At 49.0% G+C, this 26,113-nt stretch overlaps 7 protein-coding genes across 7 annotated transcripts; 4 read left to right on the top strand and 3 right to left on the bottom strand.

Annotated features, from left to right (window-relative positions):
• Positions 1-357: 357 nt before the first annotated feature.
• On the bottom strand, positions 358-7,031 carry TGME49_205430 (isovaleryl-CoA dehydrogenase; the record flags this gene model as incomplete). The annotated part of the gene is made up of 17 exons (XM_018779335.1): positions 358-653; positions 826-890; positions 1,233-1,315; positions 1,664-1,718; positions 2,010-2,059; positions 2,541-2,622; positions 2,931-3,009; positions 3,277-3,345; positions 3,646-3,726; positions 4,162-4,284; positions 4,601-4,649; positions 5,009-5,053; positions 5,371-5,418; positions 5,593-5,705; positions 6,239-6,280; positions 6,824-6,926; positions 6,987-7,031. The coding sequence occupies 17 exons, from the start codon at positions 7,029-7,031 to the stop codon at positions 571-573; spliced, it is 1,215 nt and encodes a 404-aa protein (XP_018637273.1). The 3' UTR covers positions 358-570.
• A 684-nt stretch (positions 7,032-7,715) lies between these two features.
• TGME49_205425 (hypothetical protein) lies at positions 7,716-8,752 on the top strand (the record flags this gene model as incomplete). The annotated part of the gene is made up of 2 exons (XM_018779334.1): positions 7,716-8,178; positions 8,588-8,752. The coding sequence occupies exons 1-2, from the start codon at positions 8,011-8,013 to the stop codon at positions 8,750-8,752; spliced, it is 333 nt and encodes a 110-aa protein (XP_018637274.1). The 5' UTR covers positions 7,716-8,010.
• A 76-nt stretch (positions 8,753-8,828) lies between these two features.
• On the bottom strand, positions 8,829-13,183 carry TGME49_205420 (aspartate-semialdehyde dehydrogenase; the record flags this gene model as incomplete). The annotated part of the gene is made up of 8 exons (XM_002367732.2): positions 8,829-9,219; positions 9,677-9,820; positions 10,058-10,194; positions 10,502-10,704; positions 11,188-11,498; positions 12,167-12,277; positions 12,473-12,572; positions 13,078-13,183. The coding sequence occupies 8 exons, from the start codon at positions 13,181-13,183 to the stop codon at positions 9,132-9,134; spliced, it is 1,200 nt and encodes a 399-aa protein (XP_002367773.1). The 3' UTR covers positions 8,829-9,131.
• A 1,107-nt stretch (positions 13,184-14,290) lies between these two features.
• Positions 14,291-17,194, top strand: TGME49_205410 (RNA pseudouridine synthase superfamily protein; the record flags this gene model as incomplete). Its single annotated transcript, XM_002367731.2, has 2 exons — positions 14,291-15,671; positions 16,095-17,194. 2 exons carry the CDS (start codon positions 14,291-14,293, stop codon positions 17,192-17,194), a joined length of 2,481 nt encoding a protein of 826 aa, XP_002367772.2.
• Positions 17,195-17,955: 761 nt separating this feature from the next.
• TGME49_205402 (SNF2 family N-terminal domain-containing protein) lies at positions 17,956-20,030 on the top strand (the record flags this gene model as incomplete). The annotated part of the gene is made up of 12 exons (XM_002367730.2): positions 17,956-18,275; positions 18,341-18,392; positions 18,447-18,516; positions 18,571-18,643; positions 18,699-18,838; positions 18,894-19,184; positions 19,237-19,372; positions 19,432-19,565; positions 19,619-19,641; positions 19,698-19,830; positions 19,885-19,919; positions 19,968-20,030. 12 exons carry the CDS (start codon positions 17,956-17,958, stop codon positions 20,028-20,030), a joined length of 1,470 nt encoding a protein of 489 aa, XP_002367771.2.
• Positions 20,031-20,280: 250 nt separating this feature from the next.
• TGME49_205398 (DNA repair and recombination protein RAD54, putative) lies at positions 20,281-21,735 on the top strand. The gene is made up of 5 exons (XM_018779333.1): positions 20,281-20,539; positions 20,596-20,831; positions 20,891-20,912; positions 20,962-21,084; positions 21,135-21,735. Exons 1-5 carry the CDS (start codon positions 20,474-20,476, stop codon positions 21,399-21,401), a joined length of 714 nt encoding a protein of 237 aa, XP_018637275.1. The 5' UTR covers positions 20,281-20,473; the 3' UTR covers positions 21,402-21,735.
• TGME49_205390 (hypothetical protein) lies at positions 21,705-25,977 on the bottom strand. The gene is made up of 2 exons (XM_018779332.1): positions 25,916-25,977; positions 21,705-24,737 (listed from the first exon to the last, which is right to left on the bottom strand). The coding sequence occupies exon 2, from the start codon at positions 22,809-22,811 to the stop codon at positions 21,900-21,902; it is 912 nt and encodes a 303-aa protein (XP_018637276.1). The 5' UTR covers positions 22,812-24,737; positions 25,916-25,977; the 3' UTR covers positions 21,705-21,899.
• Positions 25,978-26,113: the final 136 nt, after the last annotated feature.

Genomic DNA, 26,113 nt, shown 5'->3' on the forward strand with positions numbered 1-26,113 from the left:
ATCAGGGAATGACAACTCGTACGAAGGCGTGCTGGGAAATTCCACTGGGGGGATGGCACACATGACCTCGTGTAAGTGAAAGAGACCTTCAGACAAAAGGCGGTGCGCACTTGCTCTACCCGCTGGGACGCTGTAGGGCAAGCACCTGGCCCCTTGCTTTAAAGATGTAGTATAAGCGTAGAACCAATCCGGTAGTAAGGTATAAGGTAGTAGTGTATGGCGTGAGGGTACACATACGAGTGAAGAGATGCCTCTCTCCGATAGGGCCCGCCAGGGCTCTCACACACCAGTATATATGAATAAACCGCATATATGCATAGATACACGTTTGCTTAGGTATTTAAAAAAGCATTAGCATGGTGATCAAAAACGAGTCCATAGCATCTGACGTATCATAGAGAAAAAGCATGTGAATGGCATGTCCGCCGATTTATCGGTGCACCCACCGTTACATGCATACGACTGTGTAGAAGTACATACGTGTGTGGGTATTTTGAGACGATGATGTACTGGTAAGGTCGGTAAGCCAGTCGCTGTAGGACTTTCGTAGTGAATGATAGGTGAAAAGGTTTAAAAGTCCCAATCAAGATTCCCTTCTCGGAAACGAGTGTTTAATTCCCGGGCTATTAGCATGCGTCGGATTTCGGAGGTACCTGAGCACGCGGGATCCACACACGCGTTCGCATTTTTGAGTTAAGGGGCAATTATGAGGTCGACACAGAAAGAGGAGAGAAACATGGATGCATATTGGAAAGAGGAAAATAGAGGCAATTTAGACGTGTGCATTTGACTTCAGGTCACATTTCAGGGATGCCGGTGTCTTACCTGCTCCGATTTCATAGAGTTTGCTATCTCGCAGGAGGCGACCAGCGGGGTACTCGTTTGTATATCTGCAAGGAAACAGGGGTAGGCATTTGTCCTGTTCTATGCACATCAAGGGGAAAAATAGTAACTGCGAAGGGAAACACATCTTGCATAACGCTTTTTCGGACCAGCACAGATCACATATAACTGCAGTTTGTCCAGGTTTTCTGCATTCTAGTGCTTATCAAAAACATTTTACAGTGCTCCGAGCACTAGAGGCCATGTGGTAAATCTTTTTTTTCTTCCCTGGAACACAGCGTTGAGACGAGAAACCTTTGTCCCACCTAAGTAAAGAGTACACGCACAGGTGAGTCCACAGACGTGCGGCAAAGCTACGTTTCCTATCCGTCTCTTTGTCCGTTGCTCACCCATTGCCACCCAACATCTGAATGGTATCAAGAGCGACCTGCGTTGCCTTTTCTGCGCAGCATAATATCGATGAGGCGCAGTCCTGTGCAAAACACGCAAAGTGTAACTGATTGCCGCTCAAAGAGATTTACCGACTTCCAAAAAATATTTTTGTACTCGTTTTCCAAGGATCGGCATTTCCTTTTATCCACAGGGAACACATAATCGAAGCACGTGTATACACAAAATTAAACCTGCGTTTAGAGCCATGGAGGGTCTGCGTTGAAAGAAGTCGAAATATGTACATAACCAGATTTCAGTAGATCGGTGCTTGTATGCAGTCCACACCGACCAGCTTTGTTGAGGTGCGCATTTACACCTACATGCAGCACGTATGAAGATATTTGTGGGCAACTAAACCCTGTTAACCATAGTTTCTCTATATACGTACTGCTCGTCCAGCAGATCCTTCTGAATACGATCGAGCGACGCTGTAGAGGAAAGCTCTGTACAGAAAGAGCACACAAGCATTGACATCGTTGCCATAGTCCTCCCATGTAAAGAAATCTTTAAAAAAGTTCACGGAGAGCAGATGCCGAGTGCGGCGCAGAAAACACTCGCACAGACTACCATGCATATATGTTTCCTGCAGAGAATAAGCTAAAGGTTGAACGCAGAAAGGAACGAACAGTCAGTCTGCTGCACACGCACTCATGAACGCAGTATTGCATTTGCGTTCGAGAGGAAAAGCACTGCTCCTGTGCAGAACGGTCCGGAATCGCCGGGGTCCTCCTCACCGATGAGTAATGAAGGCGCTGTATACGTCTGCCAGTTTTCCTTGCATGAGCTATACCGACACAGAAGCACCAGGGAAAGCCGCGCATTGATAAAGAGCGGAATGAATTACCATTGTACGAAGCAACCCGTCGAAACTGTATCGCGCACATCCACTTGCTAGTCAAGGAAATCAGGGACTTCCATCGATACAGACTGACCACGTATACACACACATGTACCGGGTTCATAAAACGCATTTATGCATTGGTATGCAGGTGTGAACTTGTATATACAGAATTGTTGATGTCTGCAAGCATGTGCGTGCGAATACCTCCATGCATATGTGCATGTGTATAGAAGCAACCGCCTACACCTTGTGTTTGCTGATCCTTACGTGTTCAGTTTGTGCAGATTCACAAGCAGCAACCAACAGTAAACCAATGTAACAGCGCTACACTTTGAAATCATTTCAACCTGTCGATTGACTACGTTTCCCGTGGTGTTTCGTAGGAGAGCCAGCGAGTCTTGTCACCTAACTTCTGAGCTGTTACCTGAAAATTCGCCACAGGCTGACCGAATTGTTGTCGGTGGTTGATATAGGGCAAGACAACGTCTAGGCATGCCGCCATTATTCTGGGAGAGAAATCGAAACAGGAAAGAGGAAGAATGCTCCGATTCGGAGGCAACTAATCTTCATCTTTGAAGCCTTTTGCATTCTGTTTAGCTCGCTCACTAGGTAGCCTCAATAAGGTGGGCCCTGTCAGTCGCCCTCCAAAACCTGCACGTCATTGCCTACTGCATCATTATAGGGCACATCTGTGCATACAGGCATACGCGTCTCCAAGGATATTGACGGCTAAACGCATATATGCAAATAGAGAAATTGCCTGAATCGATTTAATTGTCCGTATGTTCACATACTCATATATGACCATTCTCACCCTAGAGGTCCAGCAGCGAGAACCAGTCGCTCGGAATCGAGTCCCGACATGAGTATTTTAGCCCCGTCGCCGGTAGTGCCTGAGCACAAAAATAGACAGGGTGTGTCCGTCGAATGGTAACTCTCTTGTATTGAACCTGGGTAAGACTGCGAATATCGATGGACGGAAACAAAAAGGCCTCACGACATATTTTTGAGCGGACCTCACCTAAACCGAAACACCGGGTTGTATAAATGTGGGAACGTGACTAGTATGGGAAGGCGCATGTCGCTTTTCTAAGTTAGGCTAGTTGTCCTGTCAAAAAATTGGTTTACACTGCGTGTCGTTGAGCTTGAGTAGTTCTTACCTAAAATATTCTGGGGAGGGATACGTATATCGTCGAAATATAACGCGCACGTTTCACTACAGCGCATGCCTGAACAGGAACCCAACGTGGAAACACAGATCTCACCAGAGAGAAACTCGGTATTACCGACACAAACCAAAACGCGATAGACGATGTGTGTACGCTTGCTTATACGCCTGGATAGTGAGTGCCACACAGGACACACATATACGCTATGCTTAGAAATTCAGGCATATGCTTACGCAGAAAATCACGCGTATCCTCATAAGGAGGACAGCTAATGGTGTGTTGAAAGGAAGAAAAAAACCCCGGATATGCCGAGGACCTCTATGAGGTGCTTGTATTGGGCGAGGAAATTCTGTTCCTCACCGAGCTTGTCGAGCTTCTTCCCTCGCGTCAATCCGTCCATTCCATTTTCAACAATTACAGCAGTTACACTCCTTGACGAACCTGTCAGGGTTTCGTCCCATAAAGAAAGCAAAAGGCAACGTCACGTAAGCCTATGTTAACAAAGTATTGATGGTTTTAGCAGACGAAATTTTCTTCACGTAAATTTAGACAGGATAAATGCACCAAGGCACCATACCACTTTTTGCTTCCGGTGTGTCGTGCCGGCCCTCTTCGCCACGACAATAAACGAGCTACCGTTCCTTTTGCTTCGTTTTCCTCTGTCCCCCTTACACGTGCAGAAGGAAGAAACCAAACAGACTGTAAGCGGCTCGAACAGCGAAGCTGTGTTGGGCAGGCGTTTTGCAGAAGTAAACACTTTAGAGGAAGACTTCATCCGGTAGCAGAAACATCCTGCTCATGTTCGCGCTTCGTACGCTTACTGTTTTACACACGGAATCTCGCAAGCGTGAACCGCACCTTCCAGCCCTGACTTACCGGCTTTGGCTGGCACCTCTTGTATCTCCTCTGTTGTCTCTTTGGCGTAAACGATGATTACATCTGCCAGGGTGCCATTCGTAATCCAACTCTTGGATCCGCGTAAGGTGTAAGATCCATCCTCTAGCGAGAAACCAACAAACACGGGGTAATGCACCAGACGCTTCTTGCATCGCTAATAAAAGGCGCTTCTCTTTGGCAAAAGGCGCTTATAAAAAAGCGTAATGACATGAACTCAACGCATCAAATAGTAATTCCCGGCAACGCAACGAGGCGAAGAAAAACACTGACATCGATAGAACTTCGGTACTCTTTCATGGAAAGACCTATCTCGCTCAGTCCAGTATTTTGCCATCAGTTTTACTGTACACGGACTCAAATTCGTGCATCGCATCTTCAACAGAGAAAGCACTTCGATTCTGCTGTAGCGGAGCAGTACCGTTCCGAGTGGCTTGACTCCTCATTCCCATGACGTCACTGCCGGCTTCCTATGCGCACGAACACCACCAAATGAGACTGCTTCGCACGCGCAGGTGCAGTAGTACATGTGTGAGGCTTCACAGACATGAAGATGAATATATTCTGTACACATCCCTACCATAAGACAAATCAATACATGCACGCATGCATGCATACACACCGAAATTATTGGATTGTATTAAACGTAAGTACCAATACACATATTATTTGCAGTGTGTTGAGTCCATCATTACATTTATACATGCAGACGGATACAGTTCACTTGCTCAACTACTCTCTTGTAAAGCAATATCGGTAGAAAAGGATACGCCCTACGTATGCAGCAGATGATTACTATACAGAAAGAGAAGCGGCTGTGCAGCCTCACCGGCTCGGACATTGCGAGAGCGCCAACGGCATTTCCGCGAATAAGCTGCAGCAAAGAATGGGCACGGGCGAAGTGATCTGTATCGAATTCACCATTCAAAGGCTTTGAGTGAAGGCGACGTCACCGTAGAAGCACAGATACTGTGTCCGTGTAAGTAGAAGTATGCCTATGTACTCGCATGTATGCCGCTGCCAGTGAAAGGTGAGTTTCTTTGAATTTCCAGAGTTCACGAAGACAGGATCGAGAGAATTGCGGCGAGTAAGGCTACGAAGACACTGGCGATGAAATATGAACGGGTGTTTACATAAACAATGCTTGCATTCATAAGACTGAGGCACATATCGGGGAAAAGCTGGTCTTACCCCTGGAAGCAGTCTTCCCTGCTGCTCTGGCGTCCCCCATCTAGTGATCTGTTGAGACCACAACAAGCTCGAAGATGAAAATGAATCCAGCTGTCGTTGATGGTAATGTTGAATTGCCCCTACGGGATTTCAGAAGTGATGGGGAAGCAGCTAACATAGATTCGGGCACCTTTTCCGGAAGACGTGCCTGTTACAGGTCTCCAAATGCCATCAAATGCTTACCTGGTTTATACAAAGGTTTGAGTGTGCGCCGTACGAAAGCCCAATTCCTGCTGAAGCCCGGGAAATCTCCTCCATGATTATCACATGAGAGAGGAAATCGAGCCCGAGACCACCTGAGAATTAGAAACCGAAAAGCAATCCACACAAACCATTTCCAGCAATCCTACAAAAAGATATACAGAGAAACAAGGGTCAGGCAGATCTTTCTTCTTGCAGAATGGTGCCTAAGGTGGTCAGATATAAGGTGCATATTTTGGAGTAGAGGAAGGTTAGGCCTGCGTATATATATGTGTTTATAATCAGATAGTGTCGTATCCATCTTGGCCGCAGATCAGAGCTAAAAGAAGCGACCAGGCGTCGGTTTCGGTCCGGTAAACTTTGTCTACAAAAGAGCAACATTCACGAACGTTATCACTGGTCTCTATACGCATCTGGAGTTCCCGCTTGAGGCCTTGTTTGTCCGTCTCGGCTTTATGTACCATCACGCAACTACTCGTGACTGAAAAAGCTCGTCTGCTCGGTTTCGCATAGTGAAGCAAGCGCTCATTCCGCGAATGCCCAGCACACGTATGTAATGTGGGAAGCCATCATCTCAATCTTTTGTCTACATTAATGCACTAAAACACCCGACTGCTTTCCGGCGTACCATGATCTTCTGGTGCCGTTGGACCGAGTAAGCCAAAGCTGCCTATTAGGGGGAAAAGATGCTGATAAAAAGGGATACGCAATATGGGGGGACATGCAGTTGGGTTTTCCTATTTGTCAGCTGATTTCCCTGTGAAATTAATTATAAATCAACGAGGTCCAACACCTTTCCACGTTACGGCTTTACCGTATGTGCGTGCCTCTATGACTTGGTGAATCAAGCAAGCTACACGACACTCACGGTTGCGTCTAAAAGCTGCCGTATCTGATCGGGTGCAGTCTAGAGTCGCATGCCTCTGCCGGTACCGCTGCTGCGGCACCCGACAGTGAACGTACGGTGCTCTTCGCGATTCCATCCAAAATTCACTGTGCATAGTTTAGCCGTGTTTGTAGATGATTCAGGCGCTCTCACCACTAGTATACGCCCGACGGTTCAGAAAACAGACAGACAGATAGATAGATAGATGGATGTCAAAATATGTGTTTTTTTCGTTGAGGAGATGAGGCATCACGAATGTTGCCGGGGTGCTGGTGAGTTTGCAGACGACGCGGAAGTTAGCGGGTCACATTTCGATTAATGAGCCACCGAATTTTCGGTGACATACCTTTGGGAACGAATTCTCCTTGTCCCACTTTGTCGCGTAAGGAGCGATCTCCTTGCGAGCAACTCCGCGAACATATTGCTGAAGCTGCAACAAGTAGTTCCGAACGCGTTACTGATGGGGCAAATGAGTGCAAGAAGGCGGTACTGTTGAGCATACGCGCAGATGGTATACTAAACGATGCACTTCCATAAGTCCCTGAAGGACCGAAAATCCATCCTCGACTGTTCACTACTTGTTTTGCCCCCACATCCTCCACAATGTACAGGTTGCCACACAACAGCTCTCCACATCTGCCGCCCTGTGGTAAGAAAAGTAAACAACTGAACAGCAATCGTCTGGCAAATATCGATACCGTCTCTGCGAAACGGGCCGCTGCTCAGTACAGGAATATCACACAGAGGTTGCAAATACTAGTAGACGGAAAAGGTGCCCTCAGAGTGCTTAACTAGATGTCCGGCTTTGTCGCGCATCTAATTTCCACTGCGCCTTCTCCCATCTTCTGCTGTGTAGACGTAATCGAAAGTTGCCAAAGATTTTGAAAACTTGGACGTTTTTTGTCAGAGTCGGACTTGCTGGCAATGTGTTGTGTACTCCCCTTCACAATGAGCTCAGCTGTAAATCTACGCGGAGGTGTGGCGAGCCATACCTCTTTGTGACCCTCATTCAACAAGCAATTGGCCTGTTGAAAAGCAGGCCCAAACAACTTGGTTGAAAATGAGCGCGACCTGAGACGTGATCCGCTGTGGGATGACCTCGGTACTTCGTTTTGAAGTTGGCACTTCAGGGCACACCCCGCTAATGATGGATGGCATTGTTTCGTTTCGGAAAAACTGGAAATGCTTTGCTTCAATTTGCGCGGAACTGTGAACATTTCGAGAGAGGTGTCCCTGCCTGGCCAGCACCTGTTTCCGATGAGTGTCATGACGTAGACAAACGAAGTTTCGTCTGCCTCTTTAGAGAGCGACTTTGCAGGTGTGGTCAAGACCCAGAAGCTCGCAAGAGAGCGTGTAAGTATCCTGAGGCAGAATTAAAAGGTAAAGTTCTACCAAGCGAGCAACACAGAAGGCAAAAGAGTGTAGGCTCTTTGTTTCCTCCTATAACGGGAAGCTCGGCTTGCAAGGGACCAATCAATCGACCAGCGCGCGAACACCCGAGGCCGAATGAAGTCATGAACGGTCCTTCAACAAACGGACGACCGACGGGCGGTTTGACAGCTTCGTGTATCACAATCAATAAGAAAGACGAAAACAGTGAATTATACTATCAGATCGCCCAGCTACTAGGAGGCAAAGGCGTTGACTTCGAGGCCGTCGTTGTCAAGGATATGTGTGCAGCGGTGAGTACGCTCGAGGTGCAAAGACATTTACATTTTCCCGGTTTTACTCCTCATTCCGCGGCGGCACGTATTCAGTACGACGAAAAGGGAGACAAAGTGCAGATCTCGCTTGTCGCTGTATCTGTGTCCTTTGAGTGGGCCAAACAGGAGAGAGAGGCTCCCTGTTATTGTCTAACGTGTTTCACAGCTAGTTTGCCCGACTCTAATACTTGCCTGGGTGGAGGGTTTCTGCAAACGAGGTGTCTAGCGTATCCATTCCTCCTACGATTGCCCGTTCTTTTTTGGCCTTTGGTATTCATTTCTAGGACTGCGTGTATAAACAAGGAGGAAAGTATTTATCACATACAAAAAGAATTTGAGATGCGGTTGGGAAGCTTGTTTACGCGGTGGTTTGGTTTCTTGGTCTCAGGTCACAAGGCGACCGTCGTGCCCGAATGCAGTGCTCGACAGGGGGGAACTAACCGTAATTCAGCACAGCAACATTTCCACACAGAATTTCAACGGATACCGTTGTATGGGCCAGCAGCTGTCCTGGTTATATGCTGGAGTTGACAGGCAGAGCTCACACCGATAATTTTAAGCATCACGTATAGGGGAGCTCAAAAGAGTTGATGTGTAGGGAAGCGAAATCATTGTGTTGCTCTGATCTTCAATGCAAACCTTTGAAGGCTAACTGCTTGCGGAAGGGCATGTTCCTGCATCCAACAATAACTTGCGGCAGTGTAGGGTAAGCACTCTACTTCACCGTAGCCAGAGTTGCCTGACCAGCTTCAAGAGAGGGGGACCCACAGCAAATTGCGCAACAACTTGTGAAAAACAAAACAGTTAGACATTTGAACACAACTCACATCTTTTATAGCGCTTCGCCCGCAAGCAGGACACCACTAGGCGCTTCTTTCACACCTTTGTTGTTATCGTGACGTGAAGACTCTTCATGACACGCCCGTCGGGGCTCAAGATTCCGACACATCCCATCTGGCGACAAAACCAGACCGCTTTTCAGGGCCAGTTCCGCGTTCAGAATCGAACATCCAGCCGCACCTAGACGCAAAGATGGCGATGATGTACTCTAGCGCATGTTTTCTCTCATCTGTTGTGCGGCGCTCTGACCAATCGTAGGATTACAACTTGCCAACAGGGCTTCGGCGACAGAGAGAGTGCCCACGAGACTATGTTTCTCAATGCGACACGGAGAGTTAACTTGCGGGGCTGTCACTTATATGGTGACATGCTTACGAGTTTCGTCAGGCACGTTCTGTTAAGGAAAACAGTCCCGCAACAGTTCAACTATGTTGCGCCAAGGGAGTCATGTTGCCATGAAGGAACAGCTCATTGAAAGAGTGACGTCCAGTGCATCCCTTTTGTCGCATTTTCCCACGTTTCGTCACCATCAAACACTTCTTCAGACTGTTACGAAGTGTCACAGAAGAAGTTGTAGACGCAGCATCCACGGTGACATCATTTACGTATTCTTCTTACCGAGTAGAGTGTTGTGAACAAGCGTCGTGAACTTTGCTGTCCAGGTGGAGGAACTGGCAACATATTTAGCCTTGACGGGGCCAACAGATACTGCCATTCCTCCCCCACGCAGTCTATCAATGCGCGGTTGGGGCCGGTTTGAATGCTCGCAAAAGAAAATAACCTGGAGAAAAGGAAATCGCTCAAAGGCATACTGTAAACAGGGGCAAGAAAAGCCTCGTTTCAAGTGATTCTGGATACGAGTCATAGGCAATCGTAGCAAAGACGGCACGATACGTGAAGCTCTCGAAGTCGTGCGACGTGCCTTCATGTCCAAGTTGTCGTTCTATGGTACATTTTTCCCGGATTTGTTGAATGACAACACAAAATTGCCTAGCAAATCGCTTTCGTTGTGAGACACACCTCATCAGGACAAGACGGTAATTCTGCAACGTTTGGGGGTGGTCGAAACCCACGGAGGGCGGCCGAAACTTGTGTCGAGACAGTATCCGGATTGGCTGAATTGGGGAAGGTAGAGGGAGGGAAGTCGACAGTGACCTGGATGAAGGAAACACAGTTGGGTGTCCACATACTGTGTCAGCGTCTAATAGATCGTGAAACAGCAGAACATAATAATGGCGATCAGGTTTCACATGCCATAAACCGCACAGACCTAAAGTACCGCGCTCAAGGCGATGCAGCAACCCACGAACAGGAAGCTCTTTAGTCGCTTGCTATACTGGAGGCATGATGGTCAAGGAATTATTGCACCAGACTTGCGTTCACTTCTTCACTATGGAACTCTAGGCCTCTTCCCTGCCTGAAGTGTGTCGTAAGTGGAGAATGTTCGTAAACGGACACTCACTGTCACGATATGGCCGTCGATAACGGGTACGCGGTGGCACATTGCAACGCTTTCGAAAGTAGCGGAGGTGATGCGCGTTGATCCGTCAGACAGGGTACCAAGAATCTTCTGTGGTTCGCTTTCTAGCTTCTCTTCTTCTCCAGAGATGTGGGGTATGACATTATCAATCATGTCCAGGGCGCTCAACCCAGGGTAGCCGGCTCCTGTTGAGGGAAGAAATGAGCTGCCACGGCAGAATCGTTCAACAACGCAATCCGCAGTCCGAATGTGGTACCGAGTCAGCCTTGAAGGGTAGATAGAGACCAGTGCCCTATCTCATCTCGTTCTTGTCCTAAGCACGCACAGGCTTTGTTTTGTGTCGTTGTGTGCAGTCCCAGTTAGATACGAATGACGACATGATGCTATTCGTAAAAAGTTCAGATGTGCATTCAGGCGACTAGTACTGCGTGACACCAAGTTCGGGCCACGCTGAGCAGCAACCACTGACAACCTGCTTTAAGAGCTTCCAGTTGTTCTGCGCAGTGATCAAGACGTGCCGTGCTACGCAGTGGGAAGGCAGACTGACTCAGAGCGAGACACCGTTTGTAAGGATCCACCCGAGATTCACAGGACGACAGCTCTTAACGCTTGGACTGTTGTGGAGTATACCGGAGCGAGCCGAACGCGTCACTCAAACAGTAGCGCACCTGAGATAGCCTGGAGCGTGGCAATCGAGAGACGAGCAATACCCCACTTATCCAGCAACGGCTTTAAAGCGACAGAAATCCCAGCGCTGGCACAGTTGGAGTTAGTGACAATGGCACCTCCAGTTTTGGAATAATGCGGCTGACTCCTGACGACGTCCAACAAAGGGGCGTTCACGTATGGCAGCAAAATGGGCACGTCGGCATCCATCCGGTGGGACTTGGCATTGCTGAACACCATGAACCCACTTGCCGCAAACAAACTTTCCAGTTCTGTTGCGGCAGCGGCGTCCAAAGCCGAAAAGATAATAACGCTGCGAGCAAGTCCCAGATTGATACCGGCGTTGAGACAAACGTGAATCCTCCTGGGACTTGGCGTTCGGAACAAACAGCTCAAGTTCACGACCTGTTTCTTGCTTGCATCGGATGTCGTGTCACTGAAACGATGGAAATAGTTACTTATTTATTTAGGCCCGTTTCTTCTGACACTAATGAGGTCCTTTGAAGATTGGACCTTCCAGTTCAGGTTAGCAGGATAACGAAGAAATATCTATCGTTCCTGTTAGATGCTCACTACACAAGCATGAAGTAAGTCTAGAATCAGCAAGGACGAGCACTCTCTCAAACCGGGTATCGAAATCTGCTTCCCGCAACACTGCCACGCCATTCGTTTTCAGAGTTGCACCGAAACAACCCTCATTTCCTCACACGGTACTCGAGTAAATAGCCCGCACAACTGCCGCATGCAACGAAGTGTTAGCATTATTTTCCCAACACAGTTCCTTCCCGCAGGCTCTGCTCTTCGAAAAAATGCCTCGCAAAACAACATCGTCCCTCATTGAAGAGAGGAAGAGAATAGAAATGCAGGTTAGAATCCACATGGGTTGAAATTGTGTCTTCGGTGAAAACGGGAGGGACGGGGCGCCACACATACCCAGACAGAACCGCGAAGGTCCTACGTTTGGAGAGCCATTATACGTACCAGCCTTTTTCCTTGAAGAGATCAGGCTCACACCTGATAACCGTCATGCCTCGAATTTCATCGGTCAGAGGCGCCGTATCATCTAGGCGCCATTCCACAACGTCGCCATAGCTGTACTCACACGAAGAGACTGTGTGGAACCACACAGGTGTCTATGTACAGGCCACTGGGTCTGTCCATCGAGAGGAGCAATGTATCTGCTCTACGAGTGCAGGATAGATTCTTTTATTTCGTTTCCTTCTGATCCTGTTTACATACGAACTGGAGCTGCCGAACCACGCATCTTTCCGTCGCCTTAACGCTCACGCTTTCCCAGCCGATCTGGCACTCGCTGCGACCGCCGTGATGCGGAAGTATGGATGCCCGTGAAGGAGAGAAACAAAGCGTTGGCCGACAGCGCCAGTAGCTGTGAACGCATGCATATGGAAATTTGCAAATTAGAACCTCCGCAGCTAAAGCTGCGCTCAGCGGATGAAATTAGGGTATCACAGCCACGGTGCGAAAGAAGGACAAAGACATCCATCTACATTCCTCAACTAGAGACAGTGAGTCCCATTCCAGATTGACAAAATATCTCGTTTGTGTCTGCTATGAGTGGGAATATCAAGAGCAGGGCAACGTGGTGCTGATCTTCTTGCTCTCAATGTAGTGTGGGTGTCATCGCGATGATGAACGGGGCTTTCTGCAGGATGCTGAGTGAAATGGTAACTGAAGAATTTGCGGGGTTTCGGTTCGCTCGCTTGTTAGTCAAGTTGCAACAGTAGAGAGCTACCCCTGGTGCGACCAACCAAGCCGAAAACATCAATTCACCACGTGGAAAGGCAGGCGTTGCTGGATTCTTGGTCCCGTGTGTGGAAAAGTTATTCCTGCAGCTGGAGAGATCAGATGAACCGAAGCCACCTACAACGTACCTCCAAGGATGCCAACATTAACTTTTCTTTCGCAACTCAAGGTGGGACCAGCACGCTTGCGTGCCGCGGAGGTGAACTGATGGTCGTCTCGTCCGGCAGCCTCCATTGTGAAATGTCTTCTCGTTTTACCTGATTCCGCGCTTGTTTACGTACACCGAGCGGTTTATCAAGTCACCCTGCCTGCCAGCGCTCGTTAGTTCACTTTTATGCAGCCTGAGAGGTCAAAACATGGAAAGATATTGAAAGGGGAAGTACTTAGAGCAATGTGCTCTTTCACCGGGCATGCCTGATCTGGCTCGTTGATCGAGCCAGCAGGAAAAAAATGTCGGCAAAGTTCCTGGGCCCATTCAGGAGGGGCGCTCCCGTCACATACATATGCACATGGTAATATAAAGGATTGAGAATTTTTTGGATGGATTCAGACGTAACATAACGGGAGATCGATCAAGTGGCCTATGAGAGCTGGAGGGAGAGTGCACGGATGGTTCGTGCTGCCCAAGACAGCGGCTTGTCGCCAGTACACAACCTCTTGAAGCATACAGTCCAAGTTTTTCTTCTGGCAAAAAATCTACAAAAGTTCATGGAATACTGCAGCTGAGGCATATCTGAATTCGCAACGTAGTTCTCTAGTGACAATGCCCCTGAGAACGCTGCGTGAAACTTGTGATGTGCAAATCCGTGCCTAGGGGTCGCCGCATGCAGTCTCGCTTTCGTTGGACGAACGGGGTTCCTAGGAGCTCCGCCTGGATAATCGCTGTTTGCCGCAGAAGACGCAACAGATGGCGTTTGATCTTCTTAAGGTTTTTCAGAATTCAAAACAAAGCGATCAATATGCAGCACATACTTATCCAGTCTCACCATTCCGGAAAAGATTTCGTGTCTCAAGATGCATGCACAGCAAGTTGCCTGCACATTACATGCAGGCGGCGGCTGAACTCCCTGTCCATAATTTCAGGGGCAAGGAAACGAGGATAGGTGCAAAGTAGAGCAGTTTTTGTGACACAAATGTAAATTTAGTGAGCCATCAGCACTGAGGGTGGGAGGTATGGCGAGAGTTTTCTTCCTTCAGTCATTGAAGTCACTTGTTGCAACAATTGGGAACGGCAGTAGGTGGCGAGTTTTGATGAGCGTCTTCACGTTTTCGTAATGTTGATTCAGAAGAAGGCAGACCAGTACTTGTAGGGTCGGGGGTTCGATAAGAGAATTCCGTCCTATGCTGTGGACGGGCGAAAGGCGCAGATGCTGCGCATCTCCACACAGCTGGAGGAATTCAGCAGTCTTCGTCGTCTTGCTTTGTGTGGCGAGCGAACTGTCTCTCTGTTCCGCAAATCAACGCCACACTTTCATAGCGTGTCCCACCAGAACCTCTTACACCGTTTCTCGGTACTGCTACGGCTTCTACGTTACACCGTTGCCATTCTTTGGGGTCGGAACTGGAGGCTACTGTAGCACCGGGCAAGTTCGGACACCTGAAGCCTCAAGTTCCATCCCGACCGTCAGTTTCTTTGTCTCCAACGTCCAGCGCTATCTGACATTTCCCTCAATTTGCCTCAAACATCGTGCAGAACGGCAACAAACTCCGTATAGTGACCGAAGGGGGATGCGCGCAACTGCGGCGGGAAACCACGTCCCAACGGCCTTCAGTTCGCCATTCCGGCATCTGAATTTCCAAAGTTCGTTCTTTCCTTCAGACATCACTGGATTATTTTCGAAGAAGAATATTCCAGTAAATGCTTTTTGTGATAGCGTACTTGATAGAAACCATCATTCTTCAAATGGGCCTGGGACCGCTGATGCGCGTATCCCGGCGCGGTCGTCAGCAAGGAGGCGACCAAACGATGGAAGGGATCCAAAGGTGGAAGATGGAAGTCTTCCATGTGGCACATATGTTGTATCTAGTGAATCATTGTTTTCGCATCCTGCATCAGAACGCCTCGATCGGTCTTTGAGCAAAGAACTGGGCATCTCTCGCACGCTGGCAGCGTCGTACTTTATCCGAGGACACCGGGTGCTGGTGAATGAAACAGCGTGTACGACACCGAGTCGAAGGCTTAGAAGCGGTGACAAGGTTACCTATTTTCTTCCCTCCAGCCACAAGCCCAGAGAAAGGAATACTGAGGAAGCATCCTGCGAGAGAGCCGATGATACCGATATGCAAAAAGCAGTATGCCGTGACGGATCAGCCGAATTTAGTGACACATCTGCTCCTGCCATGGATCGGCAAGGACACTCGGTTGATAATCTGGCGGATCCAGACAGTGTGGAATCAGTCGTAACCGACGAGGTGCCGGGTAACGTTGATAAGGCGTCCCCGAACGGAGCTGCTGTCATGCGTGTTGTGAAAACGTCACCTGTGGGCAGGCGCTCTGGTAGTGATAACGTGACACACACCGGGAAGTTGCCACAGCCTAACTCTCGGATAGGGTTGCAGGAAAAGAAATACTGGGTGGGCGTGTACAGTGATGCTGATCGAAGTTTGCTGACGCTGCTGCCGGACGAGAAGCCCCTCGATGTCCTTTATGAAGACGACGATATCGTGGTGATTAACAAACCCGCAGGCCTCCTCACACACCCGCCTCAATTAACTGTCGAAAGTAAGCGCGGGCAACATGCCATGTTATCATAAAAACAGTGTTCGGGCCGAGGTGTTACTTCGTGACGTATCAGTAGATGAAGGGACGTATCTCGTCAGACTCGGTTCTTCAAGGTATATATCGCACTAGTGGGTCGGCGTAGCACCAGCCGTCGCCGCGTGATCTTGCGTTATGGTCGCTGAGTATTGCGCAAGCTCACGATAGCCGTAAAGACGAGTGATGCGATTCCTATCGTGGAACATTGCCGTGTTGTGTCTTCATGCTATGGAATGGAGTGCCGTGTTGGCTCAGACGACAGTTTTCCAGCTTGAAAAGCCGCCTTAGGAGGCGATGTCAAACTGACTCTGCCAGGTGAGGCAGCAAACGTTGCCACTTAGTTGGTTCGGTGATAAGGTTCTGTGAATTATGTTGCCGTACGTGCAGATATCGACAAGCACAACCGTCTCGGCTCCGTTGTACAACGCCTTTTTTACAAGTTCCTTTGTTCGGACGGCATGTTCCCAGAAACGTTTCTTCCTCTAGCGAAGCAGGCTGCTTTCCGGAAACTGAACCGCAACGGGTGCACTATGGCTTCTCGCAAGACTGAGGAACACCCGTTTAAGGAGAGCACTGGTGATGCTGGTGGTGAAGCACCTGTGGAAGGGCCTAGAGGTCCAACAGCGGAATGTGCCGATGGGCCGTCGTCGGTGCGTATGCCCAGGATGCAGCTCGCCCTTCCTGAGGCAATATCGCGACCTGTGTCTATAGTGCACAGGCTTGACATTGGAACCAGCGGCGCACTCGTGGCTGCAAAGACTGCTGCTGCAGCAGAAAATCTGAAGCTTCAGTGGGCAGAGAGGAAAGTCCTCAAGGGGTACATCGGACTCTGCACCCCAGAGATCCACTCGCTCCACGAGGTTGACGCCCCGCTCCGAAGGCACCCAACGCAGAGGGGGAGAATGGAAGCTTTGAGTAACGAAAGCAGATCCAGTTTCCATGATGTGTGCGACGAAACCGCACAAAAAGATCACTCTAGTTATCGCATTGGTGCGAAACCTGGGGTCTCTGTGTTTGCTCCGCTTGGAGGCAATGGCGCGTATGGCATGTTTGCAGCACTGGCTCTGACAGGAAGAACCCACCAGATCCGAGCACACCTCGAATACATTGGCCACCCTCTCCTGGGAGATCTAGTTTATGGAAACCAAACAGTTAACGAGGAACTGCGGAGGTTCGTAAAGAATGTTGTTGTCAACCCACGCCATCACAGGGAAGAGGCTGCTACAAGGATGACGAGAAAAGAAGTACAGGTTTCGTGCTGCGACGCAGGGCCGGATGTGTTGGCGCCCGCGGGAAATGTCAAAGTGCACATGCGACCCTTCTTACACGCTTATTTTCTACGCTTTGCCCACCCTCGCACTGGCGCAGCGGTCAATATTAAAGCTCTGCCGCCTGCTGACATCTGCCAAATCGCAGGGAAGATAGGTGTAGATTGGGAATTGAGGGCAGATGCTGCCTTCGAAAGAATTCATTTGAACGGATTTTAGTATCTGGAAGACTGGATGAACTTCTAAGGTTTTTGGAGGCCGCTGCTCCTGAATACCTGGCTTCTCTGGCGAACGCTCCTGCCACGGCGGGCTGCCTTGTCAGTGGTATTATGTAGTCATCTTCAGTAAAGTTCCTGTGGGAAACAGCATTCCTCAGTTTGTAGGCGCCTATAGGTTGAAAACGAAGGTAGGGGGTACGGCAGTGTTTTTCATTCGAAAGAGGCTTCGATACAGGTTGAATGTCTTCGTTCACGTCTTGAGCAGTGTTCAGTGAGATTGCACCGTGTGGGCTTTGGACGCTGGAGCTATTGCAGCGAGATTTCGGTAAGTTGTGTGAGCATTGCTCATGGCATTTTCCCTGGAGATCAGCTAGCTATAGAGAGCAAAACCTTCCTAGATTCGGCCACTGTCTACGCAGGGGGTGCGTCCCCCGTCTACTTGTAGAGTCCTTTCGGCGGGAGCGTTGTTCCGTATAGCCGAGCCTATCATCCTGAGCAAGGAACTCTGGAGGCTCAACATACGATGTTGCTCGCACGAGGCATGACTCTACAAAATGGTACTTTGTAGATTTGCTGCTCTGTCGGCAAAAAGCAATGAATTCGAAAGCGGCACTGCGGAGAAAGATTGGTCGTGAGGTGTCCATACACCGAAGCTTAGTAACATAGCTGGGCACTTTATTGAAGAGCCGGCGGATGGTTCCCTTCGTCGAGCACTGCTCTCTCTCAGACACAACTAGAGATTTATGAGAAGACAAAGACACAATGCATATATTTATTCCGCCATTTCGGAAAAGGTCTCGCTCGCCACCTGATAACCCTGCCATCTCTGCATCTGATGGCAACACGAGAGAAACTGCCTCTTCAACTGCATTCGTCAAAGATGATACGAATAGAATGTCTATCATGCCCCACGCAATGCAACCTTCTGCGATGCACGACAAGCGGCGAGCAACGGAGACTACTGTACCGTTCGCCGGTGCGTTGTCCAGTGTCGCTGGGTCGACAGTCGCCTTCCTCGGAGACTTTCTAGGCTACGAGGTACTATATACAAAACGTTCTATGAAGAAACGCAAAAAGTACAAGTCAGCTCCTGCTTCCTGTCGTTCGTGACTTCTTGGGGAAAATATCGTCTTTTTGGAATTCACAGCGATGGTGTCCTCCTGGTAAAGGAGGGGAGTATAGCCTTGCTGGATGATGCCGTAAGAGTGTCTCCATAAAATGAGAGCTCTTCTGCAAAACATTCTAACTTTCAGGGTGCGGTTGTGGCTAAGTCAACTAGCAGATGTGGTTGGTCCACAGAAAAGGGTCCCGGATCTACTCTTGGTAAGCACCAACCAGCGCGCGGCTAAGCGCTTTGCAAGATGAGATATCTTGTAGTTCTGGGAAACTTTGAAGTGGAAATATGTGAGCAAATCATGGAAGAGGAATACTCGTCTGGGCGTCATTTCATGTGAGTGGTACATGGGTTGCGGTAGGCGCATAAAGGTGCTTAACTTCATCTGCAGTGGCAACTGTTCATCAGCATGTGCATCAATACTGGGGACATCTGCCAATCCTCTGAGGCAGGTCCAGGCTCCTATGGAGTCCAATGTGCTCTTCCAGCAAGCTGCAACAACATCCGCGGAAAAAGCCTGTCCGCACGGAGGTAACTACAGAGAATGAGTGCAGCACTGTTAGATGAACAAAGTTTAGTCGAGCAGCGTTCGAGATCGCCGTCTCTGAAACTGCTACTGGCGAGCGTCACCCAATATGGATTGACGCATTCCTGAACAAACACCTGAGGCCGCACCAACGGGAGGGAATATCTTGGATGTATAACCAACTTCTCGAGGGTGGTGGCTGCATACTAGCGGACACAATGGGTTTAGGGAAAACACTTCAGGCGATAAGCCTGGTGTGGGTTGCCGTTTCTCAACCTGCAGGACTGCGGCCACTTGCATCCAAATGCTGCGTTGTCTGTCCCGCCAGCTTGGTCGGCAATTGGACACATGGTAAGTGTGCCATCCGACATCTCAGCAATACCACCACACATGCGCTCGTCAGAGGTCAAAAAGTGGCTAGGAAACAGGCTTACGTTTGTCGTCGCATCAGGCGATGGCAAAGGTACGAAAGCGGTTCTGCAGCAATTCGCCTCCGTGAGCATCTGTAAACTGGTGATCGTTTCATACGACCAGCTGAGGTGAGCCCGAGGACAGACGTCTCAATGTGGGACCACATGTAAAAACAGCTTTCCGCCAGGAAGCTCTGTGGGACTATCACATCTTCTCTTGACATTCTCATATGCGACGAGGGACACAGATTGAAGTCATCCAAGTCTCAAACAGCGCTCCATCTGCAAAAGATCCGTTGTAAACATAGGCTTATTCTATCAGGTAGGAATCACCGTGTGTTTTGGTGCCTGAAATAGCTTAACCTTATAAAACAGGGACTCCACTCCAAAACGACATGGTACGGTTGACCCAGGGCTGACTGTCTATTCTTGTGCATGACTCATTCCGCTCAAGGATGAGCTGCACGCTTGCTGCTCATTCGTTCGTCCGAGCGCCATGCCAAACAACAGGATCTTTGCGAAGGTTTTCAAAGAGCCTATTCTCAGAGCTGGTCTACCGTATGCTACCATGGCAGAGAAACAACTGGGTAAAACTCTCTAGGTTTCGCACGTATAGTCGTAAACCATGGCTCAGACTTCAGGTGAAAAAAGGGCTGAAGAACTCACGTCTCTAATGGTGAACCAGATATGCTAGCAGATGACAAACATCATAGAAGTCGCACAGTCTCGATTCATGTTAAGGAGGACCGAAGAGGTCCTGAAATCCTTTGGTGAGCTGTTCTGCTAGGGAGATCTCGAGTTATTGAGTGATTCGCGGATAAAAACAGTGCCACCAAAGAAAACAGTTGCTATCTACTTGAATCTCTCTAACCAGCAAAGATTCGCATACGACACTGTCTGCAAGTTTACTTTGACACGTGGTCGAAAAGACAGCGCGTTCATCCTAGCAGCGTTGTCTGCTCTACGGTACTCAAAAAATTGCCCCGTGCTTCCGATCAGGTCATAAACGTTCTGTGTCACAGCAAAATCGTGAACTGCCCGTATGCAGTTCATTGTGACGAACTGTGCTCGAACGACGGAAAATGCCCTGTTGACGTAGCCTCTCTCGATGTGAAGGACACAACTCAACTAGACGCCATCTTGAAGTCTTTCATTCCCACACCACTGTAGGTTGATGAAGTACTTTGTAGTGAAATCATCATCCGTATATTCTACTCCAGAGACGTACGAATGCATACCAAACTGCAATTTCTGGAGAATCTGTTGTTATCTATCAGATCTTCTTCAAACGATAAGGTGAGTCTTGGCAAGGACAGCGCACTGTATCAAGCAGCAACCTGTGTCCTATGCAGATCGTCATCGTCAGCAACTTCACTTCAACACTAGACAACATTGAAATCTTCATGCAAGCAAAGGGCTATTCGTTCTTGCGACTCGATGGGTCGACAGCTGTAAAGGATCGCACTGGCCTTGTAAAAACCTTCAACGAGAGCAAAGAGTGCTTTGCGTTTCTGCTCTCGTCAAAGGCCGGAGGAGTCGGCTTGAACTTAATCGGTGCAAACAGACTCGTCCTTTTGGATCCAGATTGGTAAGTGGCGTTGCGTCTTACGTGCTAATCAACGAATTTAATATGGTTCGTACGATAAGGAATCCCGCTAATGACCAACAGGTGCGCCGCCGTGACGACAGCACATATTGGTTGCTAACTTTCCTCTCAGGCACTTGCCCGAGTATGGCGGCCCGGCCAGATCAACCCCGTTTACATCTACAGACTGGTTGGTGCCCGGACAATTGAAGAAAAAATTCTTCAAAGACAGGCTTACAAAGCAACGCTGGCTCAGGTAGGCGTTGTCGGAAGCGATTTCCAGATGGCACACATCATTCTTGGTAGGAATTTGTCGACATGCAAGCATCAAGTGTAAGGTGCTACGTACGAGGTGACATAAGAAAGTTGTTGAGCTGTGAGTTGGCGGGAACTGCGCCCAGAAACGTTTGTCGACATTCTGGGCCATATTCAGTCGACGAACCGGATCAAAGTTGTGTGGTGGAACCGCATTCTCACGCTAACGGCAGCCCACCGCCATCGTGGATCGAAGGCTTCTGTTTGCCTTTCTTCGACGACCTGGATCGTTTAGAGCTGCTCGTAAGGCTAAACTGAGATTTTTGGATATTCAGGCGCCTCTACATCAACATTTCCTAAGGAAGACACCACACCGCAGCGAGTTCCACTGTCTGGCGAAACCGGAAATGGAACAGCAGGCAGTGAAGAGGTGAACACTGAACTGTTGCCCCCGCTGAACCGACGCTAATTTGTGAAACGGGCTGAAGAAAGTAAAGCGGGTTTAGTGCGTATGTTGAGCCTTGCGTATTTGAAATTAACATCTCCACTTTCCGTCCTTTCAATGTGCTGACTCGCGCTCGTTTACCATGTCCATATGTCAGGCCAGCAAACAAGTCGTGACGCTTTAATAGATGAAATGGATTTGGTTACACACTGCGTTAGCATCAACCATGCAATTATGATAAAATCGAACGGCAGATACAGACAAAATAATCATTTCCCAGCCGATGAGCCAGATTTCTTGCAAGGCATGCAAAAGAAGTGACTCACGAACGAACTTGCACACGTAGAAACAGCGCACGTGTGATTACATTTCTAGGACGGTACGTACGATATAGTACCGAACCACGGCTCATCAATATTCGGAACCTGACGACGTCCAGCGTATAACAAAGGATTCGGATACACAAGAAATTCGGATTGAATGTCCAAGGGCTCTTCGCACTGCTTGAAAAGCCATCGGGTCCAACTGTGGGTCGGAGGCCTTTTGTCCCCTGGGAGGGGCTGGTGACATGCCGGGCACGCCGGATGAGTCTCATGCAGATCGGCAAGAGGACAAGCAACCCGTAATGACCCGAGCGTCGTCATAAAATTGAGTGCTTCTTCGCCCTGACAACGATTCTGCGGGGCGTACTCTACGATCCTTGTCACAGTAGGTTCTGTTACAGGCTTTGGTGTTACAATATTTGGTGGGTCCTCCCCAGTATCTTCGCCTGGTACCAACCAGTTATCAAGTAAGTTATTCATGGAGTCTAGCAGTCCGTACCCACTTTTTTGGGTCTTCTGATCGGCAATAGGTTCATATTCGAGAACAACTGTCTTCTCTGTTGAACTTGATACCCCCCGCTGGGTCGATTGTTCTGCGTGTTCACTGTCAAAAGCTCTTACTCGGGTGATGGAACCTCGCTGGCCTGCTGGTACATGTGTGTCCAACAAAGGCTTCCTCTCCTCCTGCTGCCCCCCTTTGTTTCGCATCCTCTCCTCGTCGTTTCCTCTCCTTTCAGGCTCCTGCTGCTCATCCTGCTGAAATTCGGGTTCAGATGCGGTTCCCTCTCGTTGCTTGTCTTTTTCCTGGACCTCACTAGTAGCCGCACCTGCTGCCAAATCATCACACCCCGTTTTCGGGACGGCCTCCACCTCCTGATACTTCGTAGCATTCTCCTTAGTCATTTCCATATTCTCTCCTCCGTTAGTCTTCGGGTCTTTAGTCCCTTGCGTCCACTGCATTCGTCGTTTGGCAGGCCACACATCGTCGGGCTGCCTCAATTCCTCGTCTCCAGGCGCTTCTTGTTCGTTCACCGTCAAAATCTAAATGTCACCTGTAAAATGTTGGGCTTCCTCTCCTCCAATAAACAGCTGTGAAGGCGAGCGCAAACACTTTCAGAGGCATGAAACGTGCCGCTCGATGCAGTACTGCATCAACAGAAATCTTGCTCAACTCTAGCCGTCTCCTGTCCGACAGCAACGGCGAGGAGCGAAGTTTGAGTCGGCGCCACCTATAGCCAGAAAAGTGTCATATGCCCAAAATCACGAACACCGTGTCCGGAAAATGGCGTAAAGAAACTCACTTCCCCCTGTTCATCTAAGTACCGAGGGCACCTGCCGCGAGTGGCAGCAACCCGGGTTGCAACGATGCACAAATACGTCTCCATTTTGCGTTTGGGAGATGTATCGTGCAGCGGTCAGCCAGCGCACTCACCCCTCCAGCTCGCTGCCCGTTGCGAAAAGGTCGTATAAGCAACACACGCTACCACTCACCGTTCGCATGCACATCTTTTTGCACGCCGAGCTACAAAGAGAAAACGATAATGGAGGCACCAAAATGCGTGTCCGCCCGTCCGGAGAGGCCAATTGCATGATATGTATTCTATGCGGCTGTTAAGCCTGAGGGCGTCCGTGCCGAGGCCCTGAACTCGACACCACCACGTCGACTGCTGTCTCTCCATGTTTTAGGTCCGCTGCAAGAAAAGCTGCTCCTGATTGGCTTTGCAGAAGACACTTTGGTGTTGATTCTGCCGGGCAAGAGAAAAACGTGTGCGTGGCGTCACTTCTCTTTCATGAGGTGTACAACATAACCGCCCTCTGTTATCTTCGATGTGGGAACAAGCTTCGCCGACTGCCGTTGCAGCTAACGGTTTCTGGCCTGTCTCCACTGTATAGCCGTTCCTTCTTGGTAGACACACGTACCCTATCCTCGAGAAAACGAAGGCGTGTCGGTACGTGGATTGGGCCGGTTCAAGATGGGGTGTGCGCACTCGAAAAAAAAGCGCAAGCAGGGGCCCAAGGTCACCAAAATGGCGGCCGCCTTCGAGCGTGGCACAGTGGGAAACGATACGTCACAAGCTAGGAATGCTACCGCGGAGAGAAGGATGCGACAGGAGCAGTTGAACAGGCTAAGGAATCAAAAGACTCATAAAATGCGGAAGCAGGCGGCCGCGAAAGAAATAGCCAACTGTTTCAAGGACAAGCCTCCGACTGGAGGCGGAGCGCCTCCACAGTGCCGAGGACGAGCATAATTCGTCATGTTTGTACAGCTCTTTTTCAACAGGTATCTCTCCTTTCGTGACAACCAGAGCGAGGTTTTGTGGTCATCAAGTGTTGGTAATTTGTTGGAAACTCTTAGCTTCTTGGACACCCCGTGATTGCACTGCTCTTCGGTTGCCCAATGAGGGACGCTCAGTAGTTTTTTTTGATGTCGTTCGAGATTCTGTTTTAAGAGTTAAGGCTTAAGAACTCGCCCCGAGCCGTCCGATTGCCAGTAAGAAGTAATCCCATACTTATCATCGCGAATGAAGTGTTTTTACGCGCCCATTTTAGTTCCCGGAGAATGCATACTACCTTTGTCTGCAATTCAATGCAAGAGGGTCAGTTTCTGGCCAACTGCAGCTTTTCTGGGCGCTCGATTAGTGTTTTAACGTGCATTTTCAAGATATCCATATACTTCCAGAAGAGTTCTATGCACGGACTCATAAAGGCAACTACGGTTTGGGTTCGCTGGTTTTGGTGCTGCACATGTACTCGGTCTTCCTGTGCGGTATGCTCGTTTTTCGTAAATTAGTCCCGAGACAACGTTCCGAGGTTCAACAATTTGCCAAGCAAAGTCGCTCTCTGGGCGCTGCAGTATTACTTTCGACCCTGCTTTCTGTAGAGGCTCTACAAACAGAAGTATACAAGCAAGCTACTTCAAATGTCACACCTATCTACGCAACTGGTGTTGAATCCGCAGTTCGCGATGAAATGTGATACCAAACAAAGCGTTGACTTACAGCTGACGTGAATCTGGGGGATTGGCAGTGAGAGGAAAGCCTGCCCTGCATAAAGTCAGGCCTTTTTTGCTCCGTTGTCTGCGTCAGAACCCTTTGTTCGTTCTTATTTGCACCGTTAGGCGGTTCTGTATAAGATCTGTATTTCGCATCTATCATTCCAGTTCCACAAAACAAAGCGAGCAAAACTGACGAGATTGCAATAGCTTTCAGCAGTGGCTCGAAGTCGATGCATATAAATGTATATATATATATATATATATGCCGCACACCTCGAACGGAAGATTTGCTTTTGGCTTTCCTGAATAGTACATAATGTACGCTTGATTAGTCCCACATAGTCGCGTACTAAAGAAGTCACCATTTTCATTAAGAAACATTCGGCCTGCCGTGTACAGCTGTATCTTTGTTTCCAACATACTGGATGCTCTTGGTACACGGTGAGCGTTTTCATAGTAGCATTCCGGCACGTCGGGGTACCAGCCTCGGCCTCTTTTTTCGTCCATCCATACTCCGCCGAAAGAACTTATGAATAACCCTTCAGCACCAGTACCGTCGATTTAACTCTTCGTTTTGAGGCAGAATTCCCTTCGTTTTGCCGTGTCTGCGGTCAGGCACCCCTGGTTGTCAGTCGCAATAACCCGCCGATAGGATCCCAACTTGCAAAGAGATCCCAGTAAAAGTTACCCATCCGGAGTGGCCTTTACCGCGACTTTCACAATGAGAGCAGTTGACCAGCGTCCCTGACGTACAATTTTTGCGACGTGGTGCTGTTTCGTTACCACCAGGACGAGAAAAAGAAACTAAGAACAGGAAAGGCCATGCCACCGAGAAGGCCGAGCCATCCTCGCGCATTCAGTTGGTTTCCCAATCAATGTTTTCAAAAATGCGTACAACAGTATTTGCCGGATGTACATGCAATAATCAACACAGCCGCTGCCAGCCTAAACAAGTGACTCCGGAGCAGAAGGGTGTGCCTCTTTCGTGCTTTGCGGCGACATAGTGAAGCAGATCTTCGGAATAGGCTCGCTTATGAATTCGTGACATTTGCAGAGAACATACACGTACCGTTTATCCACTGGAGTCTTTTGACCTATTCGAGCATGTTCGTCTGTCCTGCATGCACGTTTTTTTTCTCCTTATATACCGAAAAACACAACGGTTAAGTGCCGCCCCGTCAGTTGCCGCACCGGCCGGGACAGCCTGTCACTGCAGGCGGGGTGATGGACGACTTTGCGACTGTTGGGCTGTCTCCTCTTCATTAGG

The sequence above is a fragment of the Toxoplasma gondii genome, chromosome VIIa (genome assembly GCF_000006565.2).
Source record: "Toxoplasma gondii ME49 chromosome VIIa, whole genome shotgun sequence".
NCBI lineage: Eukaryota > Apicomplexa > Conoidasida > Eucoccidiorida > Sarcocystidae > Toxoplasma > Toxoplasma gondii.

Excerpts from the sequence above, each read along its gene's own strand:
- TGME49_205390 (XM_018779332.1), bottom strand. The coding sequence starts at position 22,811 with ATGCAGTGGACGCAAGGGACTAAAGACCCGAAGACTAACGGAGGAGAG.
- TGME49_205398 (XM_018779333.1), top strand. The coding sequence starts at position 20,474 with ATGCATACCAAACTGCAATTTCTGGAGAATCTGTTGTTATCTATCAGA. Across the intron at positions 20,540-20,595 it reads GATCTTCTTCAAACGATAAG|ATCGTCATCGTCAGCAACTT; the intron begins GTGAGTCTTGGC and ends TGTCCTATGCAG. Across the intron at positions 20,832-20,890 it reads GTCCTTTTGGATCCAGATTG|GAATCCCGCTAATGACCAAC; the intron begins GTAAGTGGCGTT and ends TCGTACGATAAG.